Source organism: Gopherus evgoodei, chromosome 4 (assembly GCF_007399415.2).
Source record: "Gopherus evgoodei ecotype Sinaloan lineage chromosome 4, rGopEvg1_v1.p, whole genome shotgun sequence".
In the NCBI taxonomy this organism is placed as follows: domain Eukaryota; kingdom Metazoa; phylum Chordata; order Testudines; family Testudinidae; genus Gopherus; species Gopherus evgoodei.
In genome coordinates this window covers 131,239,501-131,267,273 of record NC_044325.1, presented here as the reverse complement: position 1 = coordinate 131,267,273, position 27,773 = coordinate 131,239,501, and the positions used below count along the sequence as shown (strand labels likewise).

At 54.4% G+C, this 27,773-nt stretch overlaps 1 protein-coding gene and 1 long non-coding RNA gene across 2 annotated transcripts; one reads left to right on the top strand and one right to left on the bottom strand.

Annotated features, from left to right (window-relative positions):
* Nucleotides 1–1,016: 1,016 nt before the first annotated feature.
* SYPL2 (synaptophysin like 2) lies at nt 1,017–16,483 on the top strand. Its single transcript, XM_030561094.1, has 6 exons — nt 1,017–1,162; nt 1,262–1,333; nt 6,928–7,052; nt 12,125–12,326; nt 13,201–13,392; nt 14,182–16,483. The coding sequence occupies exons 1-6, from the start codon at nt 1,115–1,117 to the stop codon at nt 14,308–14,310; spliced, it is 768 nt and encodes a 255-aa protein (XP_030416954.1). The 5' UTR covers nt 1,017–1,114; the 3' UTR covers nt 14,311–16,483.
* Nucleotides 16,484–20,350: 3,867 nt separating this feature from the next.
* Nucleotides 20,351–27,712, bottom strand: LOC115650743. Its single transcript, XR_004000207.1, has 3 exons — nt 27,633–27,712; nt 21,455–21,560; nt 20,351–20,727 (listed from the first exon to the last, which is right to left on the bottom strand). It is a non-coding gene; the product is annotated as an uncharacterized LOC115650743 (long non-coding RNA).
* Between the last annotated feature and the right edge of the window lie 61 nt (nt 27,713–27,773).

Here is a 27,773-nt window from a genome sequence, read left to right as displayed (position 1 = left end):
TGGGTGAATAACCACTTAATCAGACACATGGGACGACATGGGTATTCTTACAAAGTGGGTATTCACCCAGGAAAGCTCATGCTCCAATACACCTGTTAGTCTGTAAGGTGCCACAGGACTCTGCTGCTTTTTACAGATCCAGACTAACAGGGCTACCCCTCTGATACTAGAATTACTGTATCAGAGAGGTAGCCATGCTAGTCTGGATCTGTGAAAACAGCAAAGAATCCTGTGGCACCTTATAGACTAACAGACGTATTGGAGCATGAGCTTTCCTGGGTGAATGCATGCATGCATCCGACGAAGTGGGTATTCGTTCACAAAAGCTCATGCTCCAATACATCTGTTAGTCTATAAGGTGCCACAGGACTCTTTGCTGCTTTTATAGAATTACTGTGTGTCCCAGCACCAGGTGAGTATGTGCACAAGGCGCTTGGGGGTGACAAATGCACCTGCAAACTGCCTGGGAGTCGGTAGGGAAACTTCACTATGTGTTTGCTTTAGTGCCCAGCCCCCAGAAGAGGTGGGTAGAGACAGAACCATGGCGCTGCTTGCATCTATTCGGGGTGGCTATTCATGTTGGTTTGCTACGCTAAATTCACTAATCATCGATTACTAATTATTGTGCATTAGACAAAATGGTTCATCCCAGCTCATGGGTTCGTGCCTGTCCCTGATTTTCATTAGTTATCGGGGGAATTTAGGGCAAGGGTCCCCACCCCTGATCCTGAGCCGCGGGCTCCTGGCAGGTGTGAAAGAGGCAGCCCCCAGCCTGGCAATGGCCCGGACACTCCGGCAGTGCCGCGGACAGGGGGCGCCGGTGCCCCCAGCATAGGGGCAGGCGGGGGCTGGGTTTGGGGTCTCCACGTGACTCCGCGAAGTTTCGCTGCGAGTTTGACAGAAGTTTGAATCGCGGGTTTGTGCAGCCGCCAGGGCGAAGCGCAGGAGGCAGCAGCCGCCGGCGGCAGTCCCGGAGCAGCGCCCCCCGGACAGCCCCCTCTGCGCCTGGGCTCATCCCCAGCCCTCCTCTCCGGCTCCCCGCAGCCCATCGCCCTGCAAGGGTGCGCTCCGCCCGGCGACACACGCATCGGCCAGCCCTGCCCGCAGCCTGGACATGTCCGAGCCCACCGCCCCGGCTGGTGACAAGGAGCCCGGGCAGCAGGTACGGCCCCCTCCCTCTCCTGTCCCCTTTCTCTGCCTTTCCGCTCTCCTCCCGGGGCTTGGCTGACCATGGCTCCCCGCCCTTGTCTCTCCCCTGCAGGGCCGGCGGCTCTTCGGGCTGCGCTGGGGCCGCCTGGAGGAGCCCCTGGGCTTCATTAAGGTGCTGCAGTGGGTGAGTTTGCTACAGAAGCTCTTTCTATTTCGGTACCAGTGAGTGACGTTCCTGCAAAGCAACGCAGCGCTGGCTGGCTGGCTGCACTGGGGGGGAGGAGGGCTGCTCTTTTCGGGGGCGAGTTCTTGGTGAGTGGGGTATGGGGTAGGGGGTAGGGTTAGAGGAGGGAAGGAGCTGGGCATGCGGTGCCCCTCCCAGGCAGCCCTTCTATGTGCAAGGAAGGCCTGCGTCTTTCGGGAGAGGTATGGGAACTGGCCTTAGCCCTGCTCACGTTTCACTCCGGGGAGAGGGGGGGAAAGCTGGCTGCAGTGGTTTAACCTTTCCAGAGCTCTGATCCTGCACATACCAGGCCTCCAGGGTCCCCCAGCTCACTGAACTCGCCTCTCCCACCTCCCGTGGGAGAGGTTGGAATCTTGTGCTTATTTGGACCCCAGTACTTGGGGCTGAGTGTGTGGGAACCCCAGGCCCCTCTCAACAGATCTGTTATAGAACAGCCTTCTGCCACCTTCTGATCACTGAATCAAGTGGTAATAGCCCCAGTTGTCTGCTACAGCACTGTTGAAAGAATTGTGTTCCCAGGGCAAAGTTACAATTGTTTTATAGCAGGAGTTCTCAGATGGGGTTGGGACCTCTCAGGGGGTTGTGAGGTTATTATATGGGGGGTCACGAGCTGCCAGCCTCCACCCCAAACCCCGCTTTGCCTCCAGCATTTATAATGGTGTTAAATACACAACAAAGTGTTTTTAATTTATAAAGGGAGGGGGGTCCCACTCAGAGGCTTGCATGTGAAAGGAGTCACCAGTACAAAAGTTTGAGAACCCCTGTTTTATAGCGTCGGAGTCAGGCTCCACTCTGAGTGTGTAAGGCATTGTCAAAAGAGCTTTACATGTACTGACTCTGTTTAAGGAAAGAACTGTTGTCTAGGGCAGGATGCTGAGAGCCAGGACTCCTGGGTTCTATTCCTACTGACTCTCATGTGACCTTGGGCAAGTTATTTCACCCCCAGGAGCTTCAGCATACCCATCCATACGGTGAAGATATGCACCCCCCTTTCAGCAGCATTTCACCAAGGCCATTGTGAATTAAACAGGCTATAGAAGAGCTCAGCGTTGGTGTTCTGAATACCACCAGTTATGAATTACAAAGTTTGCAAAGGTTACTGTTTAAAAGGCCTTCTGTCTGAATGAGGAACCGCAGCACTAGCGTATCTCGTAGCACATCAAGGGGACTGCATTTGTTTCATGCCTCCATGTGGTGACCAAGTGTTTGTGGTGTGCAGGTCACGCTCTTGATCTGCCAGGATCCAGGGAGCCTGTACTTGGTATATGGTGTGCCATGTATTCAGCATTCGGCTTGCCTGTAGCTCTCTTCATCCGGAAATCACAAAGGTAGGGGAGTGTCATGGCCCCTGTTTTACAGCTGGGGAGAGTGAAGAAGACAGGGGAGGTGATTTGCCCAAGGTCACTGGCAGGGCTAGGAATAGACCCACATTGCTTGTCCCACCCCACATCCCAGCCCTCACCCACACAGCCTCTGAGAAGCTGGCTGTGACTCTGTTTACTTTGGTTTCAGAGTAGCAACCGTGTTAGTCTGTATCCGAAAAAGAACAGGAGAACTTGTGGCACCTTAGAGACTAACACATTTATATGAGCATAAGCTTTAGTGGGCTACAGCCCACTTCATCGGAAGCATGTAAGTGGGCTGTAGCCCACGAAAGCTTATGCTGAAATAAATGTGTTAGTCTCTAAGGTGCCACAAGTACTCCTGTTCTGTTTACTTTGGGTTCACACGTCGAGGCCGACACCTTCCCAAAGTAGCTCCGGTTTCGGATCCCTCTGTTTTTGAGAGCCTAACCTGAGACACTGGGAGCCAGATTTTCAGAGGTGCTGAGTGCCTTCAATCCTGACTAAAGTCAATGGGAGCTGCTGGTGCACAGCACCTCTGAAAATTCAACGTCTCCAGTCAAATACCCTGAAATAGAGGCATCCAAAATCAGTGGCCAGTCTCACAAACATTAGCCTTGCTTCTCACTTAGCCACATCTGAGAGGTGCTGAGTACCCAGAATTCTCACAGAAATCAATTGGAATGGAAAGTGCTTCAGTATGCTGCAGAATCAGGCCTCCAACCAATAGTAGCAAAAGGGAATAAATCCTGGGGAGGGAAAGAAATGATACAGGGCGGTTCAAAGGGACATAACTAGGAGCGACACTCTTAACACTGAACAAAGAAACTGAAGCTGAATGCAGGAAAACAAGGGGTAACAACGGCCAAGATCCTTACAGGTATTTATGCTGTCAGTGGAAGTTAGGAGCCTAAATACCTTTGAGCATCTGGGTCAAAGAGTTCTTTGTGGTATAAAGTCTCAAGTAAAATGGTGGGAGACACATTTAAAATTAGGCTGGGCAAAGTACTTGGAAATATACAGTACGAAAAAGTCCTGCACTGGCTGAGAATGGACAAGGCGACATAAGTCCTCCTTTGCCCCTGACTGTTGTGATTCTCTGCCTGTTCTGTTCAGGATTTGGTTACATAGATCAGTCCTTTATAGATGAAGTGGGAACCCGTCAGTCTGTTCAGCCTACGTTTTCATTCTCTTTCCTGTACACATGCACACAGAGAGTTGTTTTCTCTTCCTGTCGCTCATGGGAGCCAAAGTTCAGGGTGCATGAACTTAACCAGAGCTGAGTGTTTCTGCATGAGTTACCAGAAAACTATTCAGAAGCCACATTCATCTCCCCCCCCCCCCCATGCCAGTGGAAGAGAAAGAGAAATTCAACTCAGAACCAAGAACAGGAAATGTCATTTGAGACTCGTAACCGTTTCCTGCATGGATGAATTACACTCTCATTACTGGGGGGGAGGCAAAGAAAACAAGACATCAGTTTATTGGTCCTGTAATTGAAAACTGATTTTGGTTTAGAAGCAAAAAAGGCCCTTGACCATAATCAGCCCCAGAAAGCGAATTAAAAGGTGCGTTAAAGGAAAAAGATCCTACCGGGGGCTCAGGCCCTCAGCTTCACAGTTCTGAGAGAGAGATTTGGGTATCAGGTTGCATCTTGCAATGAGGCAGCAAGTTTGAGGTTCTTGTGAAAACACAGATTTTTCTTTTAATGGAGTCTGTACTTCTGCCAACGCCACCTGTCTGCATGTCTCTGCATCAGCCGTTCTGGAAACACCAGCTTCTCTGGGAGGTTTCTGAACTGTTAATTCTGGGCTTTAGGGCACAGGTGGCCCTGTGGTGAAACTCTTCCAAGGAGTCTGCTCACCCATCCGCATGGGCAGGTAATCCCCACTGAGGCCAATGGGGTGGGGAAGAACCGTGTGCAGCTTTAGGTCTCATGGGACAGCATCCAGGTCCCTTCTCTGCCTGTGGCAGTTCCCTTCCACACACCCGGAAACCCATTGCGCTCCTCCATCTGCCAAGCGAGTGCAGGGGGCCTCATGGAGTGCACACAAGCTGGCCAGTGAGCAATGTGGGGAAGGGAGCCTGTAAGAAGAGATCTTTGGGATGGCGCCTGGCCAGCCTGTGTTGCTGGCACAGATGGGCAGGGATGGAACAGAGGAGCTCAGCAGGGAGGAGGAATCACTGAGAGCGTGGGCTGTCTATCAACTCTGCTGGACGGTTACTAGTGCTGTCAGCTGTTTGGTGGTGGGGATCAGGCACCATGGAGCCCCCACAGGAAGCACTGGTGTGACAGATCTTTGGAATGGGGAAGCTTAATGAGCCAGCGATGTGTTCACTGCCTTGTGCGCCCAGGTGTCCTGGTGCTGTGCTGCAGTCAATGGAGCCTGTCTGCCCGTGCGGCTCAGTGTCTTCTTTGTGAGCAGAGCCCCGGGTGCCATGGTGTGCCCCAGGGGGAGGCATCAGCCCCATTGTCTCCAGCAGTGGGACAGCTCTTGCTGTCTTTAAGCCATGATGCCTATGTTAGTCCCTGCAGCTATTCTCTGCCCTTACCTAATGGTTTCTAAGTGATTCTTAGAGCAGCTAGTAGTTGGAGGTGGGTGTGGTGCAAAGCAGACACGGATGCTGGGTAAATACCTCTGCCAACCTGGCATGTTGCCTGTTAGGGTTTCTTTCTGTGCCGACCCTCCTCAGCCCTGGAACCTGCAAAAGGCCTTGTTAGAAAGGAGAGTTACAGGAGTCATCCTGGCGGTGCTGTTGTTCCCTTCCCTGGGGCTGGTGCATACTGGGGTCTGTTAGAGCTGAGGTCAGGGAGTAAGACACTGAGGTTCTAGTCCTAGCACTGCTACTACCTGCCTTTGTGTTCCTGGGCAAGTCACTTCCCTGCTCTGGGCCTCATCTCTTCCTGCAGTAGGGATCAATGGGCCTGCTCCGCAGCTGCGGTAAACTGGTGTAGCTCTGCTGAAGTGAGAGCACCAGTCTGGGGGCACATAACAGTGACGGGGAATGTGCATCCTGAGAGAGACTGTAGTCTGAGATCACACCTCTCATTGTCCCTGCAAACGTGACTGGTCCTCTCTGAGCCCTCGTCCAGACTAACCCGCGGCATCGGCGGGTTAAAATCGATTGCTCGGGGATCGATATATTGCGTCTAGTCTGGACGCGGTGTATCGATCCCCGAGCGCGCTTACATCGATTCCGGAACTCCATCAATCCGAACGGAGTTCCGGAATCGACACGGAGAGCCGCGGACATCGATGGAGCGCCGTCCAGACTGGTGAGTACCTCGATTTTAGAAATTCAACTTCAGCTACGTTATTCTCGTAGCTGAAGTTGCGTATCTAAAATCGATTTTAATTCCTAGTCTGGACGTGGCCTGAGGAAGGTACATACTTAGTTATATGCAACATAGCAAGTAGAATCCCAACCAACCGAACTGGGAAGAGAGGCTGGCTCAGAGGATTCCTGGGATCTAGAGAACTTTCACTGCTAGGCTGCCAGCTTGGCCAGCTCCCGGTCAGGGGAGCAGTGACTGAGAGCTCTGGTGGTGGCTCGCCAATGGTGGTCTCAGCCAGGTTCCATAGCCCAGAACCTCCATCCCAGTTGGCACTGACTGGCCCGCTTACTGGGCCTCAGCCAGAGTGGACTATGGACACTGCTTCTGTCTCTGTCTGGGTCATAGCACTGCCTGGTCTTCTGTGAGGAAGAGATTGATTCCAGCTCCGCTTTTTCCTCCCCTTGCACTGCTGCTCAGGGGAGTGCTCTAAGAGTGGTTGCTTGGGAGACAGGGGTGCTCAGGAGCCTTGGGTTCTGTTTCTCCATGTTTTGCCTGCATTTGCCTGTACTGATTTCTTGTTACAAATGTTATCACTCAAGGAAAAGACCTTGCTGACTGGGTTTTCTGCTGGGTCCTTGCACCAGGTGACAGGGATGTCATATGACCATGGCACTACATTGCAACTGTTGAGGATGTTGCCTTTATGATGGTGTGTGGATGCACCATTGTTATATTGTGATGATGCCCCAAATAAACTCAGGACTATTTACCTGTGAACACTGAGGCTATCTTGTACATTTCAGGAGACGTGGTAAGCCCAGAAGAGCTGCTTGCTAAGCCTGTTACATGTTGCTACTTCACTGTCACCAGCTGGAGTCCCTCTGACTCCAAAACCTTTTGCTTTTCTCTTCCAGCTCTTTGCCATTTTTGCCTTTGGATCCTGTGGCTCTTTCAGTGGGGAGACAGGGGCTACTGTGAAATGCAATGATGACCTGAAAGAGATGACTGCCATCTCTGTCCAGTTCGGATACCCTTTCAGGTAACGAGGGGCCTTGCTGGGCACTAACCCGGAGGATGCTTCCTCTCCAGAGTTACATGCCGCTGGAGATGGTAATCAATCCATCTGAACAGATAGACTGGCCAGACAACAATGCTTGACTCAATGGAGAGAGGTCTGTGAAGGCACCAGAACCCATATCTTACCCCCCAGCTTCCCAGATGAGTGATTTTCCCAAACCAGTACACTCTGACTTGCTTTTATTACAGTTTTCAAAAAGGAAATACTTTTGTTGGGGGGAGGAAATGTATTTTTAACCAGTGGAACTCACTGCTGCATGATATTTCTGCCAGAACAAGACTCTCACTGCAGGTTTTTCTTTCATTTTAATGCTACCTAAACAGATTGAACTTAGTCTGGGAGTTGAAGGGTGGCTGTTTAACTGCTCCTATTGAAAAATGACTCCCATTTGGGCTCTGCTTTGGGTTTTGAAAATCCCTTCTGCAATGGGTATGGGCAAGGAAGGGGAGAAGGCAGGGTGGTATAGGTCTTAATTACCCCCAAACTAACTGCAAATAGGAAGCTGCGAGGGAACGGATCCAAGGAAATGGCCTTTGGATGCCTGAAGAGTGGGGGCAAGTGGGCACAGGATGGACACTGCCTGATCCCATGGTGTGCCAGGGAAGCTGGTTCCTAGGCCAGCTTAGTTGCAAAGAGAACAAAGCATTTTTAAATAAACAAGTGGGGAGAGCCAGCGAGAGGAACTGTCAGCCTTCCCCTCCACGCTCTGCCGAAGCCCTGTCTATGCAAGGCTCCTATGGCCATGGAAGCACCGTGATTCATACCAACTGAGGATCTATCTCCACTGTAGTCAGTGGAGCTGCGTCCTTTGACATCAGCATGTCTTAGATCTGCTCTGAGGAGTAAATGGTGCTTAAAATGGTGCCAGCTGCCTCCCGAGGGCTCCCAGCGTTGCTGCTGCCCATGGAGCTCAGCTGGGGTTAGCAATGTTTGAAAAACTCCCTTTGTGGAGAAAAGGGAGCTGCAGTCAGGCCACAAGATGTAAATAAGGTTATGGCCAATGGAGAAACCTCCTTCTCAACCCAGTCCAGATCTCTTCTCACCTCAGCAGAGCAGACTCCGCTCCTCGGGCCAGAGTCAGGCCATGCTTTCTCACGTGAGCGCCTGCAGGTCATGTGTTTTGTTGATTATATTTTTTTCTCTCTCCCCTGAAACATGTTTTGTCCAGTAACATAGACACCCACCCACTGGGGATTTACTCAGGAATGCAATGTTCTGTATGGGCCCATCTTCTCAGCCCTCTGCTAGGTGACTTAGGGACCTTGAAAGCAGGGTTAATCAATGCTTGAATAGCTTTGACTGCATCGTATTTAAAGGTGTATCCTCTCCGAGCATCTCCTGGAGACAGAATACCCAAAGGAGAGCCAGTCCATTATGGACAGATCTGATCTGAGCCCTTTAGCTCTTGATCCAAGAGAGCATTTCAAATGCAGACCCCAGAGCATAGGGAACCCTTTGCCCAAGACAAGCTAAGGAGGCTGTATGCCTGAGCTGAAACCTTTTGGACATCTTCAGGCTGCATTGTATGGATGAATGCATGAGTAGATCCGGTATCGGTTCCCACAAGAGAGGAATATGTGCCACTATTATCTGAGGCAAATAGCGTAGCAAAGCTTCAAAGAATGATTAGGTATTTGTACGAATAAGAGCAGCACCTTCAGTTATAATAGTTCTGATAATAACTGGAAGGACTTTTAGTCCTCATGCTTCAGGGCATATGCTGATCACCAGCTGGGTCAGGAAGAAATTCTTCTCCCCCCTGCCCTGCCCCCTGGTATGGCATTTAAAACAAAGTATTTTTCTTAAAGCATCTTGCACTGGTCACTCTTAAGAGATGAGGTGCTGGACTAGATAGATAAACCATTGATCTGTTCAGTCAAGCAGTTTCTCTGCTCGATTCTCTGTAGGTTGGAGGGCTCAGAGATCCTCCTTAATCAGCTAATGTGGGTGTATGGAGAAAACCATCATAATTCAGAGGTGACTACTTTAACCCCTTGTAGCTCACAGGTGTCAATGTCACAGCTGTGAATTCTGAGTGCTATGCTATGGGCTGGCTGCAAGCCTGTCCCCCTTGCTGGTGTCTCTGAATGTGCCCCTTCAGGTGTCAGGCCTCATGCCTTTTCTTCCCCGGGGGTGGAATTACATGATTCTCTCACTCTTAGACTGGGCCCTGTGCTTCATCACCTTATGTATCTACTGTGCTTACCCCGACAGGTCCGAGTGGGTTCAGCACCAGTGGTTCATCCCTTTGGGAGCTTGTAAGCAGTGGTTAGTTCAAAGAGCCAGAAAGCCTTCTACACCAAAGCATTGTTCAGCCTTAACAGTAGGAGCCAGGCATAACATGAGAGAAGGATTAAACAAGAAACAGCCTGCACTCATCTCTCTTATCTAAAGTCCACCATCCCCTAGGAAGCCCAGAAGGCCTGATTTCTTCAATTCCTCCAAATGGGTGTCTGTGTCTGTCTGCCCCTCCATGACAAGGCAGAGAGAGTTTTTAACTGTTTGGTTTCTGTTTCGTTGGTTGGCTCCCAGTACTGGCATAACAAGTCTTGTAACTTGGCTGGAGCCTGGAAATAGCAACTTCACAGCAAATAGCTCAGGCATCCACTTTTAATGAGTGGCTAGTTGCTTATCTGCAGCCATTGTGTTGCCCTCCTACATTTTCCTAGTCAGTCCTACTATTAAACTAAACCAACTCATACAGAGACAGTGAATGTCCCAACAACCCACCATAGCCAACAACCAGGTCACATACAGTGTTCATAAATCATCATCCGCTCCTCCCCACATCCTGCACAGCTGTTCCTTTACTCCACTGGCTGTAAACTTGCAAAAGGGGCAGCTGGCCTTGGAAAATATCCCTCAGTCACCTGTTTGGAGGTGTGGTAGGGAGAGGGAATATACTGCAGGATCCATCACCCCCATTTCTGACCGCTGCTGAGGTCAGGAGGCAAGTTGCTGCAAACTTCAGCTCATGTTTCAGGTATAGGCCATTGCTGGAAGCAGGGTACTGGCATTGATGAGCCAGTGGTATGTTCCATTATGGCCGGCATTTGTTAATCCCTCAGCCACCCCAAAGCCAGAAAGTTTTGTCAAGCAGCAAGGAAGTCAAAGTGAGCACAGGAGTAGCCCCGTTTGTTAGGGATCAGCAAAAAGGCCTCTCGGGTGAGCAGAAAAGAGGCTAGAATTAGATTGAAATCCAGCCTGTGAAGCTAAACGTATGAAAAGTGTGAACATGGCTATATCTATCCACACATCTCGGCCTGCCTGCCAACATTTGATAGCTATAAATAGAGGCACACCTCTGATCTCCACTGAAATGCATCTGACTAGGAGCACTGCTAGGAGGCTCAGAGAGGGGGGAAATGGAGAACTGTGCTACTGAAATAACAGTGACTGTCCCTGCTCAATAAAGACAGTTGGCAAGAAGGCGTGGCAAGGCCTTGGGCATACCTCCGTTCCTCCTTAACAAGTGCTTGCACCATCAGAGCTCCTCTAGGGACCTCCAACATATGCAAGACTCCTGCCCAGCTCCAAACACAAGATGAAAGAGTATAGCTCTCATCCCAGTCTGCTGGGGCGCATCACCAAACTCACACCCCAAGATGATGAACACAGGGAGAGTTTTAAGCATCTAGTGAACTTGTCCCCTGTTTGACGGTCCGTTTGCTTGATACATTTCACCGAATGGAAAACAGGCTGCTCTGTTTCACTGTCCAGGTCGGGTCATCATCCTCCATCCTGACGTACACAGGCTGAGCCAAGTGGAGCGTTGCCCATTTAGACCTGCTCCGACCTGGCCCTCGCTTTCTGCTCAGTTTCTAGCTGTAGTTCTTGGTACTAGTCTGGTGCTGTTGTTTTCAGCTGAATGAGAGTGAAGGGAGAGAATCAGGTCGAAGAGAAAATCCCCTTTTTCCTTTAAAGTCAAACTTGGTGGGTGGGGTGATTGGGTCAGAAAGTTTTTCACCCCTCGGTGGCTGTGTCATATTCAGTGTCGGACAGTGATGACAGAAAGTTACCTGTTTACCTATGGGGCTTGACTGCCATGGACAAAGGAGAGCTCACTGCCCGGGCAGGGTGCAATCTAATCAGCGTGCACAGAATTGGAATGCAGGTGCCATCTGATGGTTCTTAGCAGCCTGTGTGAAATGAGCGGGTGGGTGTCATACCGGAACTGAAGTGACAAGTCACAAAATCCTTTCTGTTACTGGCATGAATCAGCCCCATTGCTGGCAGCCTTAGCAGAGAGGTGGTTGGATACCATGGTGATGGGCAACCTAATGGAAACCCAGATAGATAGAGTGGCCAAGGACTGACTGCTGTGGAATCTGAACTCGTTCCTAGAGTGTGTCTACCCTATCAAATCATCCAGGGGTAGTGCTGCTCCAGTGTAAGAGCAAGTGCAGACCAGACACCTGCATTTATACAGCCATGGGCAGGGCTACTGGTGTAGGTCAAGCCTTAGAAGGGATGAGGCATATTGGTAGGCTGAAGTGTGGGGACCTTTCCCTGCCACTGCCCGTGCTGTCCTTGTTCTGTGGATAATTCCCACCCATGACCCCCGAGCCCCAAGACCACACTGACAACCTCCTTCACAGGCAGGCCAAGACAGCTGTCCATCTGTCCAGGGGGGGAGCAGGACAGAGGTTTCTCTGTGACTGTGGGGCCTTTTTCCAGGCCCTTGTCCGTTCACGCATCCAATCAGGATTCCTATGGTTGCCATCCACTAACTCCTTGGTCTCCTCTGGGCAGCAGGTGCTCTAGGGGATTCTCTGCTCAGTGTCTCCCTCTGCATTGCTGGTTTTATCCCAAGACCTGCACCGCCCATCCTGTTGGCTTTTGTCCCCCATACTCAGTCCACCATATCTGGGTTCCATGGCCCCACCCCTGTCTGAGGGGGTGGGCCTTCCAAGGCTCTGCCCACCAATCCCAGCCTTCAGACAGGCTGGCTCCTTTTACCCAAGAGGGCGGATGGAGGTCTCACCTTCCTCCCTGCTAAATGCGTCTCTCCCCATCCCTTTCTCTGTGGGCAGGTTATCCAGGATTCCCTTTGAGATGCCTGTCTGCGAGGGCAACGCCACTAAAAGGACTCTGCATCTCATGGGGGACTTCTCGGCCCCCTCTGAGTTCTTCGTGACCCTGGGAGTCTTCTCCTTCCTATACAGCATGGCAGCCCTGGTGATCTACCTGCGATTTCACTCCCTTTACACAGAGAACAAGAGGCTTCCCTTTGCGGTGAGATCCCTGCCATAGCCCCCAGGGCTGGGGTTTGTTTGGTGGCTCTTACAGCTGTGGGGCTTGTTCTAAAGAACCTGTGCCAGAGCACAGGGCTGGAGTTAGGTCTCCTGGGTCTGATTTCTGGCTCCGCCACTGACTCACTATGGGGCCTTGGGCAAGTCACTTTCCATTTCTCTGGAGGAGAAGTTTGGGAAGGCAGAGCTGCGCATCTGAGGGCTTCCCCTACCATTGAGCCATCATTCTGTCCCCGCAGCCCCTTCCAGCCTGGGAGTTCTCCCTGTGGTGCTGTCACAGAGCTAACCCTTAGCAGGTACCTTCCCCCTTATCCTAGCCAGGGTCAGCAGCCAAGTGATTGAGCCTTCAACTCTGTGTGTTAGGTGCAAAGGCTGAAGGCAGTTTCAGAGCTGGGGCTTGCAGATGAAAGCTGCAGGCCCTGTGATGAGATGTAGCAGGATGTCTGTTTGGTGCCCAGGGCTTCAAGTCAAGAAAAGGAGGCATTAGATGCAGGCAGCAAGGGCAGATGGTCCTAAACCCCTTTGCTTATCAAAGAACAGGGGAGATGCATACATTGCGGGGAGGTGCTGGGACACTTGTGGGACCCTCCAGGGAATTTAGGGGCCTTTCTGGAGCATTGGGCCTAGATCTTTTAGAGTTTGCCCTAGTCTGCCAGCCAGAGGGGCTGGGGCAGAGCTGGGAGGCTGGTCCCTGGGCAGGTGGTGTTGGGAGGCAGCATAGGCCAGGTGGGCTGGAGGTCCTGGAGCTAGAAGAGCATTCCCATCTCCATGCCTGGGGCTGGAGCGAGTGAGAGGAGCCCTGCTGTGCACAGCGCCAGAACCAACATGATATTTCCTTCCTTCTGCCGCCCTCCCAGGATTTCTGCGTGAGCGTCTCCTTCACATTCTTCTGGCTGGTGGCGGCTGCAGCCTGGGGCAAAGGCCTGTCAGACGTGAAGGGGGCCACGCGGCCGTCCAGTCTCATCGCCGCCATGTCTGTGTGCCATCTCAAACAGGCGGTGTGCAACGCGGGGGCCACGCCGGCCATGGGGCTGGCCAACATCTCCGTGGTAAGAGCCCGCAGCGAAGCCAGCGCCACAGCTGTGCGCAGGCAAAGGGGGCAGGGGACTCATTTGGCCAGTTTTACACCTGGTCCACAAGCTGCAAAGCCTGTGACCACAAAACTGGAGTAGAGTGCTGGTGGAGACACCTCTTAGGCTGTGCTATGCCCTGGGTGGGGGTGGGGGCGTTATCAGCACTGGGGTTTGATCCAGGGACCATGAGCTGCTACTGACTGAGCTCCAGAACCTGGCTCTGTTAGCCAGAGCTGGACCAGGCCCATCGGCCTCTGTACATGGAATGCCTGTGCCTCGGGGAGATGGATGGCCACATGGTGCTGTAGTTTAACCAGTGCACCAAGGGCAGTCAGCATGCCAGGAACTGCTCAGACACCCTGGTGTCAATGGTGCATTGAGTGCTGTCTCTGTACTGAGTGCATTGTCCGGAGAGGCAGTCACTGGGAGTGGATGTGTGCGCTGTGAGTGACTTAGCTACTTCTTCAGCACCGGAACAGGGGCAGAGGCAGCAGCTGAAGAATTGAGGGGATTTTGCCAAGTCTGCATGGCCTCTAGGCCTGGGGAGCTAAGGGAAGTTTTCTGTTAGCTGTAGCAGTGAGCAGCCTTATAGCCTTTGAGCCCCCAGCCACCGGGGGGCCATGCAGCGGAGAGCCGAGCCGTTCTGATTCCACCCAGGAGTGGGGTGTACACAGCTGGACGCACGCATGCGCCTGAGGCTCGGAGGCCTTGCTGTGAGTGCACTGATGGTAATTGTGCCCTTTGCTCTCTCTGACTCTCCCCTAGCTCTTTGGCTTCATCAATTTTATCCTGTGGGCTGGAAACTGCTGGTTTGTGTTTAAAGAGACCTCGTGGCATGCGCAGGCCACCAACAAGGAGAATTCTGCTGAACAGGGAGCCATTGACAAGCAATAAAGGCCCTCTCTGCCTGCCCACCCCTTTCGAGACCTTCTCCCACCCTGGACAGTCGGTACCTTGTCACATACATGCCTTCATCCCAGCGCTGTGGGACCGTGTTCTGTGCAAGCTCCATCCTCATGTTGGCATTTCTCCTGAGCATTCTGGGATGCCCGCCTATGAACGACTGGCAGGCGGGAGTCCTGACTCGGTCCCAGGTATACAGAACTCGTTGCAGACTCCAAGGTTCTGGTAGCAGGGTTTATTAATTTTGTTAATAAGTGTAATTTATTTGTTTCTGTGTTCCTGGCCCCCACCAGCCTGTGGCTGTGTGGAATTGCTCTTCACAGCTGCTGTGATGAGCCTAAACCAATCAGGAGTTTAGATGCCACAGGATCGGCTACGGAGTCACTTGCAGGTGAGAGTGGATGTGCTAGGGAAACCTAAGACTGGGGCACTACAGGACCACCCCTCATGCAAGAGAATCCCTTACTGCCCAACCATGGAAAGGCAGAGGCTGTCTCAGACCTACCCCCTACTTGACTATGAACAAGGGAGACAGACTAAGATGCAGAAAGGGAAAGTGGAGAATATGTGTTTCTTGCTCCTGGGAGAAGGCCAGTATATTTCTCCTCTCCCCTTCTGCCTGCAGCATTGTGTATGTCCTGGAGGAGGCTGATGGAGGGTTTTCAGCTGCCCTTGAACTCCAGTTTGGCTCAGTGGGAGACCACACATTAGGCCAGATAATCTAGTGTAGTAGCAGCTTGATACGGGGGTGCGATCCTGCCCTTGCCGGACAGTGCTCTAGGAGGGTTTTCCCATCTCTGATCGCAAACACGGGCAATGCGGGGGGTAGGCAGTTCCTTACTCAGATCTCCAGATCGTTTCTCTTCCCAAGACAACCCGCCCTATTAGCAGCTTTTGGTGCTCGTCCCCTCCCTCTTCTACAGCTGAGGAGCAGCCCCCGATTCCTCCGATCCCTCCTTATAAAAACTCCGAGTGTGCGTGTGTGTCCGCTCCATCGACTCCCCGAGAGGCAGCAGCAGGGGCTGACCCTCTCCAGTGTCCTGAGCCAAAGAGTTTTGCTTGGCTTCTAGGAGACTTTTCTCACAGCCAGAGGAGCCACTAGCTGAGTTTATGACCCTAGACGGAAGGATCCAGGGCTGAGCTGTGCTGACACCAGCACAAGCAGAAGGGAAGCTTTGTCCAAACAGAGTGTTCAGATCATCATCAGTCTCCTTGTCTGCAGTAGTAAGGCCGTCCCCTTACCCTGCTGGCACTATACCAGCTGCTCCTACTAAGTCCTGTCCCTGGAGCCCAGTGACACTGATTGGTGACAGAACCCCTGAACAGTACTGTCATCTCCCCTGGCCACTGGGGCACGAGGCAGCTGGCTCTGAGCCCATTGGCATTTTAACCCCTGCCCCCCCCCCCAAGGTGCTCTGTGCTCCCGGAGCTGCTGGGCAGAATTGTAGCGTGGCATCCCAGGTCCCAAAGACAGCCCTGCTTTGTTCTTGGAGAAGGGGCTTGTTCAGCAGCTGCTTTAATGCCCTGAACTCTGTAAACCCCTCTGAGCTTCAGGGCGTTGCTCTGTTGCAAAGGGCTTGCTGTCTCCCCTACAGATAGGTGAGAGCTTTGGTTCAGGGGCACGGGGAATCCAGACTCCTCGCTGACTCTTCTGGGCTTCCTCTCTCTCTTTCCTCCCTCTGCCCCCCATGATGGGGGTGCCTCCCTTCTGCTGAAGGAGAGACCGGCGTTAGTGGTGCTTTGTTAGCTGAGGACCTTCTCTTCAGCAAAGACCTAATTCCTGCATATTTTGTATATTTCCCCTCCGCCAGCACCTCTCACCCCTCTACGGCAGCCAGGCTCTGGCCAGTTGTAGGGAGCCCTGTGGTGTCTCTGCCCCAGAACCACAGGGGGCTGAGCCCCACAAAGCTGTGATGCCCAGTTCCCTGCAGCACAGCCCCAGTCCACATGCTGTGGTCCTTACTGTGGCCATTGGATGCCCTGCAGGACAAGAGCATTGACCAAACTGTTACTGGAGGGCTACCCCCTCCCCACCCAGGCTTCCTGGGCCGACTTCTGTCCTTGAGTTCCTAGAGGTATAAACCCTCATGTTTCCAGGGGGAGGGATAGCTCAGTGGTTTGAGCACTGGCCTGCTAAACCCAGGGTTGTGAGCTCAATCCTTGAGGGGGACATTTAGGGAACAGGGGCAAAAATCTGTCTGGGGATTGGTTCTGCTTTGAGCAGGGTCTTAGGCTAGATGACCTCCCAAGGTCCCCTCCAACTCTGATAGTCTATGATAAGCCACCACTAGCTGCCAAGGGTCAGGAAGAAGCTTCCCCTGTAGCCAGGCTATTCCATAAATGTCCAGGAGGGGTTTTCTTGTACCTTCTTCTGAAGAAGCTGGTGCTGGGGACCAGATCCCAGACTAGGCAGACCACTGGTCTGATAATTCCTACACTCCCATGGTGGCTCCAAGAGTACCAGGAAAACCAACACACCACTGCCACATTTGGTTCCTTCTGCTTTGCCTGTGTCCCAGTTTGCTAATTTGGGGGGAGAGTTGAAGCCAATCCTCAGCTGCCAGGCTCCATTAAAGTCAGGAAGTGACACTGCTTTATGCTAGCTGAGGGTCTAGCCTTTGTGGATAAGCCACTGCAAGGACCGATGCTGCTCAGATCTTCTCAGAGTCCAGCGATGGAATGGCCTGGTCTTTATTTTGCTTACCAGTGATTAGTAATAATGGCTCCAGAACCTAGGGGGGAGGAGAGGGCACTTCTCTGCATTTTGTAACCTCAGCCCTCATGGGGAAGCGGGGGCTGGGAACCATTTCTAATGTGAGGCTTGTTGTGTTCTGTGTTTGTTTATTTATTTTTTTGCTTTGGTGCTAAGGTTGGCACCTGCCCCTTTGCCCAGCACTAGGAGCAGCTCCTGTGCCAGCCTGCAGTCCTCCCACATGGATAACCCCCGCCCAGCTCAGGCAGCAGGCTCCAGGCCAGGGATGTGCTCTCCTCATTGGGCTCTGCCCTGTGACAGAGATCCCAGAGGAGGGGTCCTGGGGTTAGGGGGAGAGACCAACCTTAGCTGGTGCTGGCTTTCCGTTTTCCTGTAGAATCTCTTGGATGGGGGTGGAGGCAGCCTGGTGCCAGCAAAGGGCCCTGAATGTGTGTGACTCTGCAGGGAGAGGGGTCACGGGAGATGTGGGGGAGGAGGAGGAGGCAATTGCTCAGAAACCCTTTTGGCCACTGTTAAAGCAACTGATTACAGCAGGAGCTGAGAAGGGGGCAGTGGCCCAATCCCAAGCTCTGCTGTGTGCGCCCTGGCACTGACTGGCTGCTTTCCAGCAGCCCCTTCAGCCTCCCCAGGCCCAGCCCGGCCCAGGATTACATTGCATGGTTTTCTGGTGCTTGTTGTTATGACTCTGAATAAAAAGTGCAGTGAGGGTTTGCTACGACAAGGTGCCGCTCCAGGCCAGTTTCCTTTGCACTCTCCACCCATCTCCAACAGTTGCTCTCTACCCTGCTTCATGTCACGGTTCTAGCAAGCCACTTCTCGGCTCCTGCAACTGTCACGCCTGCAACGTGTGGTGGGCCTCCTCCTCGAGGGGTTAATCCAGATAGATAAACAGCCTACTATTACTGCTAGCTGATGTTCCCCTCGCTGGAGAGGTGCAGGCCTGTGCTGTTGGATCTGAGGGCCCTGGGTTCAAACCCCTGAAAGGAGAGGAGTTGTTAGCACAAGCAAGCTGCTGCCTGTGCTTGGCTCTCCACCCCATATCAGAGGAGAGCAAATTCAGACCCTGTTCCACCTAGCAGCTCGGGAGGTGCTGGCACTAGGCCAGTGAGGACACAAAGCCATGTTTGCATCAGCTGCTGGGACCCAGCTTGACATCCATTCAGCAGCAGGTGCTGATAGCCTGTGGCCCCCACGTCTCCCAGGGTGGAGTGGAGCGCAGTGGCCATACCTGTGATGGGCCCTGCACTACTCCAGGGAAGGGGTGGGTATGCTGCTGCGCTGGCTGCCTCCCCTGCCCCAAGGGAACAAGCCTGCACTCACCTCCAGGTCAGGTGCTTAGGAGACCTAATACAGCTTTGCTGTTGCAGCGTCTGCCCGCTGACTCCACCACCTGTACGGCACCTGTTCTGTTGCCCATAGCATTCAGGCAGGGAGGGCATATAGTACGCAGCCATAGTCACCCATATGCCAGAGGCTCCCCATCCCCACTGACCTGGCCTGGGAATACACTGCCATCTCACCCACAACATGCCCCAAGGATCAAGGGGGGAAGAGCCCTTGCTTTGATTGTTATGTCTGACCAATCATGTTAGTAGAGCCATACAACCAGGAACTCCCCAGAAAGGGAAAATCACCATCTGTTAAGGGCAGAGCAAATCCCACTAGGCAGATAGGTTGGGGTCATATTAGTCCCAACAAGCTGCTGCACCATTCTTTGCCCACAGGCAAGTGCCAATCAGGCAGGGCAAAATGCTTCCCTGCCTTTGAAAACATGGGAGAAAATGCTTCTGGGCTGATCCCAGCCCCAGGGCACCCCACGGCTCAGCGTGAGCACCAAGGGAAAAGGCTGTGAGGGTGGGTTGGTCATTTCTTCATGTTACTATGTACATCTCAGCAGTGTACATGGCACCTAGAAAGAGGAGCAGCTGGATTGTGATCTAGGTTACACTGGAAAAAATCCACAGGAACTCCACTGACTTGGACAGAGTCACTTTGGATTTACACCAGTGTAACTTAGATCAGAACCTGGCCCAAGCTCTTTGTTGCCAGGATCTTTTGGTGTAGAGTTAGGCTGATGCCAGGATGAAAGGGTGCTAGACACAGAGGGGATGGGTGCCGCAGTGCTGAAGAAGGGGATGCAATTTCCTGTGGAGATTGAGTGCTAAAAGCACAGTGGCTTTCTTGTGGATCATCCTTCCAAACGAGGCTCAGGGCTCACACCCAAATACCTTCCTCTGAATCGTACTCAGTGCTGGTGCAGGTAGCTGCCTTGCCGCCAGCGAGAGTTGAGCCTTACAGCCTTGGCTCCATGTGCCAGGTGCAGTAGTGCCCATGTGGATTCATTTTAAAGGCATTTGCAATGGTCCTCGCTCTCTGCCTGATCTACTAGGTTCTGAGGCTCTGCTGCATGTACCCCAGGGTGGGCCTCATCTTTGAACACAGAGGAAATGAGCCCACGTGGACATGGGTTTTTTAGAGCGCTGGGAGAGCTCCCAGCACTGCGCCACAACCACACAAGGCATGTTAAAGCACTGCCGCGGCAACGCTTTAGCGTTGCCAGTGTAGATTAGCCCTGAGCTGTGCAGGATAATGAACTATGCAAAGTGCTAATGATGCAAGAGGCTGTGATTACAGCTAGAAGAATCTGGTCTCTGCGCAGCTCCCACTGACTTGGGCTATGTCTGCACTATAGCCTGTCAGCAGAACTTATGTCACCCAGGAGGGTGAATAAATCACTCCCTGAGCGATATATGTTACACCGACAAGTGCACGTGTGCACAGCGCTATGTAAGCGGGAGAGCTGCTGCTGCTGTTGTTCGTGGTTTTATTATGCTGAGGGGAGAGCTCTCCCCCATCGGCATAGAGTGTCTTAACCAGACACGCTGCAGCAGCACAGCTGCCGTGGTAGAGCTGGGCCGTGCACAGCTGTTCATGTAAACATGCCCTTAGTTTAACCTGGTACCCCCAGTGCTGCAGTGGGGCCCTTTCTCCCCGCAGCCCTGAGATTTCCAACCCCTCGGTGTATTCCCAGAGCCTGAATCCTCTCCAGGTCTTCAGACCAAATGTTGAATTAAAGCAGGTAGGCAGAACCCCAGTGAGACTGACTTTTATCTCTGTCATCTGATGGGAAGAGGCAGGGTTATGGGGGAAGCAGGATCTGGATGCTGTGATTCCAGCCCCACCACAGCCTGCTAAGAGGAGTGCCAGATTCTGGAGAAATATTGCTGTTTGGAGACTTAGCAACAGCCCTTATAGGAGAGAAAATATTCATTAGAAAAGGAGCAAAAGTGATGGATGAACTCATTCTGCAGGCTGGGCTGGCGGATGCCGGCTGGCTGGCTGTATTGATTTCCATGTGGAAGGTGGAGAAATGGATCAGCACAGGCATTGTAACAGACAAAAGCTTTCAGGGCCCCAGGGGGCCCCCTTGGCTGCAGTCCTTGCTGACCCCAGGGAGTCCTCTGTCACCATGACAGGAGAGTCAGGTCAGCTCTTGGTGCAAGCTTCTTATGGCCTCATCCTAGGTGGTGAGGTGAGGCTGCAGCGGTTCTGTCACCCCAGTATCCTGATGGATGGTTACTGCTAGACCCTTTATCTCGGGTCATTACCTTCTGCCTCCCTCAATTCCCCCTGGCAGTTTCCAGTGATACAGGATACTTCTTCACTTCCTGTCCGAACCTGTTGGGTGGTGGTTTCTGCGGAGGAAAACAGAAAGGAACATAAACTTTGGCCAGCCAAGTGTAGAAGTATAATTAGGCAGGGCAAAAAGAATTTGAAGAGCAACTAGCAAAAGACTCAAAAACTAACAGCAAAAAAAATGTTTACGTACATCAGAAGTGGGCACTGGACGATAAGACCATTGCAGGGAAACTAAATGAATTATTTGAATGGGTCTTCACTGCATAGGATGTGAGGGAGGTTCCCAAACCTGTGCCATTCTTTTTAGGTGACAAATCTGAGGAACTGTCCCAGATTGAGGTGTCAGTAGATGCAGTTTTGGAACAAACTGATAAATTAAACAGTAAGTCTCCAGGCCCAGAAGGAACTCAAATATGAAATTGCAGAACTAACTGTGGTATGTAACCTATCACTTAAATCAGCCTCTGCACCAGATGATTGGAGGATAGCTAATGTGATGCCAATTTTTAAAAAAGACTCCAGAGGTGATCCCGGCAATTAGAGGCTGGTAAGCCTAATTTCAGTACCAGGCAAATTGGTTGAAAATTTAGTAAAGAACAGAATTATCAGACATGTAGATGAATGTGATTTGTTGGGGAAGAGTCAACACAGCTTTTGTAAAGGGAAATCATGCCTCACCAATCCATTAGAATTCTTTGAGGGGGTCAACAAGCATGTGGACAAGGGGGATCCAGTGAATATAGTGTATGTGGATTTTTAGAAAGCCTTGACAAGGTCCCTCACCAAAGATTCATAAGCAAAATAAGCAGTCATGGGATAAGACGGAAGATCCAATCCTGGACCGGTAACTGGTCTCGAGGTCCCTTCCAGTCCTAGAGAGTCTATGAAACTGGTAACAAAAATAGCAGGAAACAAAGAGGAAGAATAAACAGTCGGTTTTCGCAGTGGAGAGGTAAATAGTAGCATTCCCCAAGGATCTGTACTGGAACCAATGCTGTTTGACATATTCATACATGATCTAGAAAAAGTGTAAACAGTGAGGTGGCAAAGTTTGCAGATGATACAAAATTACTTGAGACAGTTAAGTCGAAAGTAGACTGTGAAGAGTTACAAAGGGATCTCACAAAACTGGGCAAGAAAATGGCAGACGAAATTCAATGTTGATGAATACAAAGTAATGCACATTGGAAACTATGATTCTAACTATACATTTAAAATGATGGGTCTAAATTAACTGTTACCACCCAAGAAAGAAATCTCAGCATAATCATGGATAATTCTCTGAAAACATCCACTCAGTGTGCAGCGGCAATCAAAAAAGTGAACAGAATCAGGAAAGGGATAGATAATAAATAGGGCCCTACCAAATTCATGGTCCTTTTTGGTCAATTTCACAGTCATTGGATTTTAAAAATCATAAATTTCATGATTTCAGATATTTAAATCTGAAATTTCACGGTGTTGTAATTGTAGAGGTCCTGACCCAAAAGAGTTGTGTGTGTGGGAGTGGGTCACAAGGTTATTGTTGGGGGGTTGTGGTACTGCTACCCTTACTACACTGCTGCTGATGGCAGCGCTGCCTTCAGAGCTGAGTGGCTGGAGAGCGGCGGCTGTTGTCCGGGAGCCCAGCTCTGAAGGCAGAGCTACCGCCAGGAGCAGTGCAGAAGTAAGAATGGCATGGTATGGTATTGCCACCCTTACTTCTGCGCTGCTGCTGGTGGGGCGCTGCCTTCAGAGCTGGGCTCCCAGACAACAGGTGCTGCTTTCCAGCTGCCCAGCTCTGAAAGCAGTGCAGAAGTAGGGTGGCAATACCATGGCTCCCCTAAAATAACCTTGTGAGCCCCCCACAACTCCCTTTTGGGTCAGGACCCCCAATCTGAAATGCTGTTCTCCCCCATGAAATCTGGTCTTTTGTGTTCTTCTACCCTGTATTATACAGATTTCATGGTCCGTGACATTTTTCATGGCCATGAATTTGGTAGGGCCCTAATATCAAGATAGTAAATATCATGTCACTATATAAATCCATGGTACTCCCAAACATTTAACTGCATGCAGTTCTGATCACCCTGTCTCAAAAAGGGTATATTAGAACTGGGAAAAGTACAGAGAACAGCAACAAAAATGATTAGAGATGTGGAAAACAGCTTCCATATGAGGCAAGATTAAAATGACTGGTACTGTTCAGTTTGGAAAAGAGACTAAGGGGGGATATGATAGAAATCTATAAAATCATCACTGGTGTGGAAAAAGTGAACAGGGAAGTGTTATTTATTGCTCATAACACAAGAACCAGGGGTCACCCAATGAAATTCATAGGCAGGAGGTTTAAAACAAACAGAAGGAAGTATTTTTTCACACAAGTCAACCTGTGGAACTCCTTGCCAGGGGATGTTATCAAGGCCAAAAGTATAACTGCATTCAGAAAAGAGCTAGATAGATACTGGGCCAGATGAGCCATTGGTCTGACCCACTCTGGCCATGCTTATGTGATGCTGTGCAGTGTTAGACAGCTGCTGTGCTCTGTGCCTAGGGTAACCAGACAGCAAATGTGAAAAATCAGGACAGGTGGTGGGGAGTAATAGGAGTCTATATAAGAAAAAGATCCCAAAATTGGGACTGTCCCTATAAAATCAGGATATTTGGTCATAACCCCCTGCACTTCAGAGGCAGGTGAGGAATCACTCCTTCCCCCGCAGTAGAAACAGTCTGTACAGCATTAGTGATCCTTGTGCTATGTAAGGTCCTATGGAAACCCCAGAGGCTATTACGACTTCCCAGATCACTTTTGTGCTGTAGAAATGTTGAGGGTGAAACTCCCTCCAGTGCAGGGATCCCAGGCAGAGCTGGACACAGAATAGGGTGACCAGCTGTCCTGATTTTATAGGGACAGTCTCAATATTCGGGGCTTTTCCTTATATATGTGCCTGTTTCCCCCACTCCCCAGCCCCTGCCTTGATTTTTCAGACTTGCTATCTGGTCACCCTTAAACAGAACCCTGGCGTCCGGGCTCCCAGTGCCCTTCCCCCCAAGGGCAGAGATAGAACCCAAGCGTCCCGGCTCCCAGTGCCCCTCCCCCGCGAGGGCAGAGAGAGAACCCAGGTGTCCCAGTTCCCAGTGTCCTTCCCCCCAAGGGCAGAGAACCCAGGCGTTCAGGCACCCAGTGCCCCTCCCCCCAAAGGGCAGAGAACCCAGCCGTCTGGGCTCCCAGTGCCCCTCCTCCCCAGGGCAGCGAGAGACCCCAGACATCCCAGCTCCTAGAGCCCCTCCCCCGCGAGGGCAGAGAGAGACCCTAGGCATCCTGGCTTCCAGTGTCCCTCCCCGCGAAGGTAGAGAGAGACCCCAGGCGTCCCGGCTCCCAGTGCCCCCAGGGCATGGAGAGAACCCAGGCGTCCCAGCTCCCAGTACCCCGAGGGCAGGGCGAGAACCCAGGCGTCCTGGCTTCCAGTGTCCCTCCCCGCGAGGGCAGAGAGAGACCCCAGGCGTCCCGGCTCCCAGTGCCCCCAGGGCATGGAGAGAACCCAGGCGTCCCGGCTCCCAGTACCCCGAGGGCAGAGCGAGAACCCAGGCGTCCCGGCTCCCAGTGCCCCGAGGGCAGAGAGAGAACCCAGGCGTCCTGGTTCCCAGTGCCCCCAGGGCATGGAGAGACCCCAGGCGTCCCGGCTCCCAGTGCCCCGAGAGCAGAGAGAGACCCCAGGCGTCCCGGCTCCCAGTGCCCCGAGAGCAGAGAGAGACCCCAGGCGTCCCGGCTCCCAGTGCCCCGAGGGCAGAGAGAGAACCCAGGCGTCCCGGCTCCCAGTGCCCCGAGAGCAGAGAGAGACCCCAGGCGTCCCAGCTCCCAGTGCCCCGAGGGCAGAGAGAGAACCCAAGCGTCCCGGCTCCCAGTGCCCCGAGGGCAGAGAGAGAACCCAGGCGTCCCGGTTCCCAGTGCCCCCAGGGCATGGAGAGACCCCAGGCGTCCCGGCTCCCAGTGCCCCGAGAGCAGAGAGAGACCCCAGGCGTCCCGGCTCCCAGTGCCCCGAGAGCAGAGAGAGACCCCAGGCGTCCCGGCTCCCAGTGCCCCGAGGGCAGAGAGAGAACCCAGGCGTCCCGGCTCCCAGTGCCCCAAGGGCAGAGAGAGACCCCAGGCGTCCCGGCTCCCAGTGCCCTGAGGGCAGAGAGAGAACCCAGGCGTCCCGGCTCCCAGTGCCCCCAGGGCATGGAGAGACCCCAGGCGTCCCGGCTCCCAGTGCCCCGAGGGCAGAGAGAGACCCCAGGCGTCCCGGCTCCCAGTGCCCCGAGAGCAGAGAGAGACCCCAGGCGTCCCGGCTCCCAGTGCCCCCAGGGCATGGAGAGAACCCAGGCGTCCCAGCTCCCAGTACCCCGAGGGCAGAGCGAGAACCCAGGCGTCCTGGCTTCCAGTGTCCCTCCCCGCGAGGGCAGAGAGAGACCCCAGGCGTCCCGGCTCCCAGTGCCCCCAGGGCATGGAGAGAACCCAGGCGTCCCGGCTCCCAGTGCCCCCAGGGCATGGAGAGAACCCAGGCGTCCTGGCTCCCAATACCCCGAGGGCAGAGCGAGAACCCAGGCGTCCCGGCTCCCAGTGCCCCGAGGGCAGAGAGAGAACCCAGGCGTCCTGGTTCCCAGTGCCCCCAGGGCATGGAGAGACCCCAGGCGTCCCGGCTCCCAGTGCCCCGAGAGCAGAGAGAGACCCCAGGCGTCCCGGCTCCCAGTGCCCCGAGAGCAGAGAGAGACCCCAGGCGTCCCGGCTCCCAGTGCCCCGAGAGCAGAGAGAGACCCCAGGCGTCCCGGCTCCCAGTGCCCCGAGAGCAGAGAGAGACCCCAGGCGTCCCGGCTCCCAGTGCCCCGAGGGCAGAGAGAGAACCCAGGCGTCCCGGCTCCCAGTGCCCCGAGGGCAGAGAGAGACCCCAGGCGTCCCGGCTCCCAGTGCCCCGAGGGCAGAGAGAGAACCCAGGCGTCCCGGCTCCCAGTGCCCCCAGGGCATGGAGAGACCCCAGGCGTCCCGGCTCCCAGTGCCCCGAGGGCAGAGAGAGACCCCAGGCGTCCCGGCTCCCAGTGCCCCGAGAGCAGAGAGAGACCCCAGGCGTCCCGGCTCCCAGTGCCCCCAGGGCATGGAGAGAACCCAGGCGTCCCAGCTCCCAGTACCCCGAGGGCAGAGCGAGAACCCAGGCGTCCTGGCTTCCAGTGTCCCTCCCCGCGAGGGCAGAGAGAGACCCCAGGCGTCCCGGCTCCCAGTGCCCCCAGGGCATGGAGAGAACCCAGGCGTCCCGGCTCCCAGTGCCCCCAGGGCATGGAGAGAACCCAGGCGTCCTGGCTCCCAATACCCCGAGGGCAGAGCGAGAACCCAGGCGTCCCGGCTCCCAGTGCCCCGAGGGCAGAGAGAGAACCCAGGCGTCCTGGTTCCCAGTGCCCCCAGGGCATGGAGAGACCCCAGGCGTCCCGGCTCCCAGTGCCCCGAGAGCAGAGAGAGACCCCAGGCGTCCCGGCTCCCAGTGCCCCGAGAGCAGAGAGAGACCCCAGGCGTCCCGGCTCCCAGTGCCCCGAGGGCAGAGAGAGAACCCAGGCGTCCCGGCTCCCAGTGCCCCGAGAGCAGAGAGAGACCCCAGGCGTCCCGGCTCCCAGTGCCCCGAGGGCAGAGAGAGAACCCAGGCGTCCCAGCTCCCAGTGCCCCCAGGGCATGGAGAGAACCCAGGCGTCCCGGCTCCCAGTACCCCGAGGGCAGAGCGAGAACCCAGGCGTCCCGGCTCCCAGTGCCCCGAGGGCAGAGAGAGAACCCAGGCGTCCTGGTTCCCAGTGCCCCCAGGGCATGGAGAGAACCCAGGCGTCCCGGCTCCCAGTGCCCCGAGAGCAGAGAGAGACCCCAGGCGTCCCGGCTCCCAGTGCCCCGAGAGCAGAGAGAGACCCCAGGCGTCCCGGCTCCCAGTGCCCCGAGGGCAGAGAGAGAACCCAGCGTCCCGGCTCCCAGTGCCCCCAGGGCATGGAGAGAACCCAGGCGTCCCGGCTCCCAGTACCCCGAGGGCAGAGAGAGAAACCAGGCGTCCCGGCTCCCAGTGCCCCCAGGGCATGGAGAGAATCCAGGCGTCCCGGCTCCCAGTGCCCCGAGAGCAGAGAGAGACCCCAGGCGTCCCGGCTCCCAGTGCCCCGAGAGCAGAGAGAGACCCCAGGCGTCCCGGCTCCCAGTGCCCCGAGAGCAGAGAGAGACCCCAGGCGTCCCGGCTCCCAGTGCCCCGAGAGCAGAGAGAGACCCCAGGCGTCCCGGCTCCCAGTGCCCCGAGAGCAGAGAGAGACCCCAGGCGTCCCGGCTCCCAGTGCCCCGAGGGCAGAGAGAGACCCCAGGCGTCCCGGCTCCCAGTGCCCCCAGGGCATGGAGAGAACCCAGGCGTCCCGGCTCCCAGTGCCCCGAGAGCAGAGAGAGACCCCAGGCGTCCCGGCTCCCAGTGCCCCGAGGGCAGAGAGAGACCCCAGGCCTCCCGGCTCCCAGTGCCCCCAGGGCACGGAGAGAACCCAGGCGTCCCGGCTCCCAGTGCCCCCAGGGCACGGAGAGAACCCAGGCGTCCTGGCTCCCAGTGCCCCCAGGGCATGGAGAGACCCCAGGCGTCCCGGCTCCCAGTGCCCCGAGGGCAGAGAGAGAACCCAGGCGTCCCGGCTCCCAGTGCCCCGAGGGCAGAGAGAGACCCCAGGCCTCCCGGCTCCCAGTGCCCCCAGGGCACGGAGAGAACCCAGGTGTCCCGGCTCCCAGTGCCCCCAGGGCATGGAGAGACCCCAGGCGTCCCGGCTCCCAGTGCCCCCAGGGCATGGAGAGACCCCAGGCGTCCCGGCTCCCAGTGCCCCGAGAGCAGAGAGAGACCCCAGGAGTCCCGGCTCCCAGTGCCCCCAGGGCACGGAGAGAACCCAGGCGTCCCGGCTCCCAGTGCCCCCAGGGCACGGAGAGAACCCAGGCCTCCCAGCCCCGAAGCCAGCATACCCCAATGTCCGCGGGAAGGCGGCTGTGGGGCGCCTGCGCACAGCCGCCCTCCCCCGTCGGGGCCGTGGCCCCCTGCCCCGGGCGCAGAGGACTACACTTCCCAGGGTGCACGGCGCGCCTGCGCGTGGGCCGCCCCGGGCG

Excerpts from the sequence above, each read along its gene's own strand:
- SYPL2 (XM_030561094.1), top strand. The coding sequence starts at position 1,115 with ATGTCCGAGCCCACCGCCCCGGCTGGTGACAAGGAGCCCGGGCAGCAG. Across the intron at positions 12,327-13,200 it reads ACAAGAGGCTTCCCTTTGCG|GATTTCTGCGTGAGCGTCTC; the intron begins GTGAGATCCCTG and ends CCGCCCTCCCAG. Across the intron at positions 13,393-14,181 it reads GGCTGGCCAACATCTCCGTG|CTCTTTGGCTTCATCAATTT; the intron begins GTAAGAGCCCGC and ends ACTCTCCCCTAG.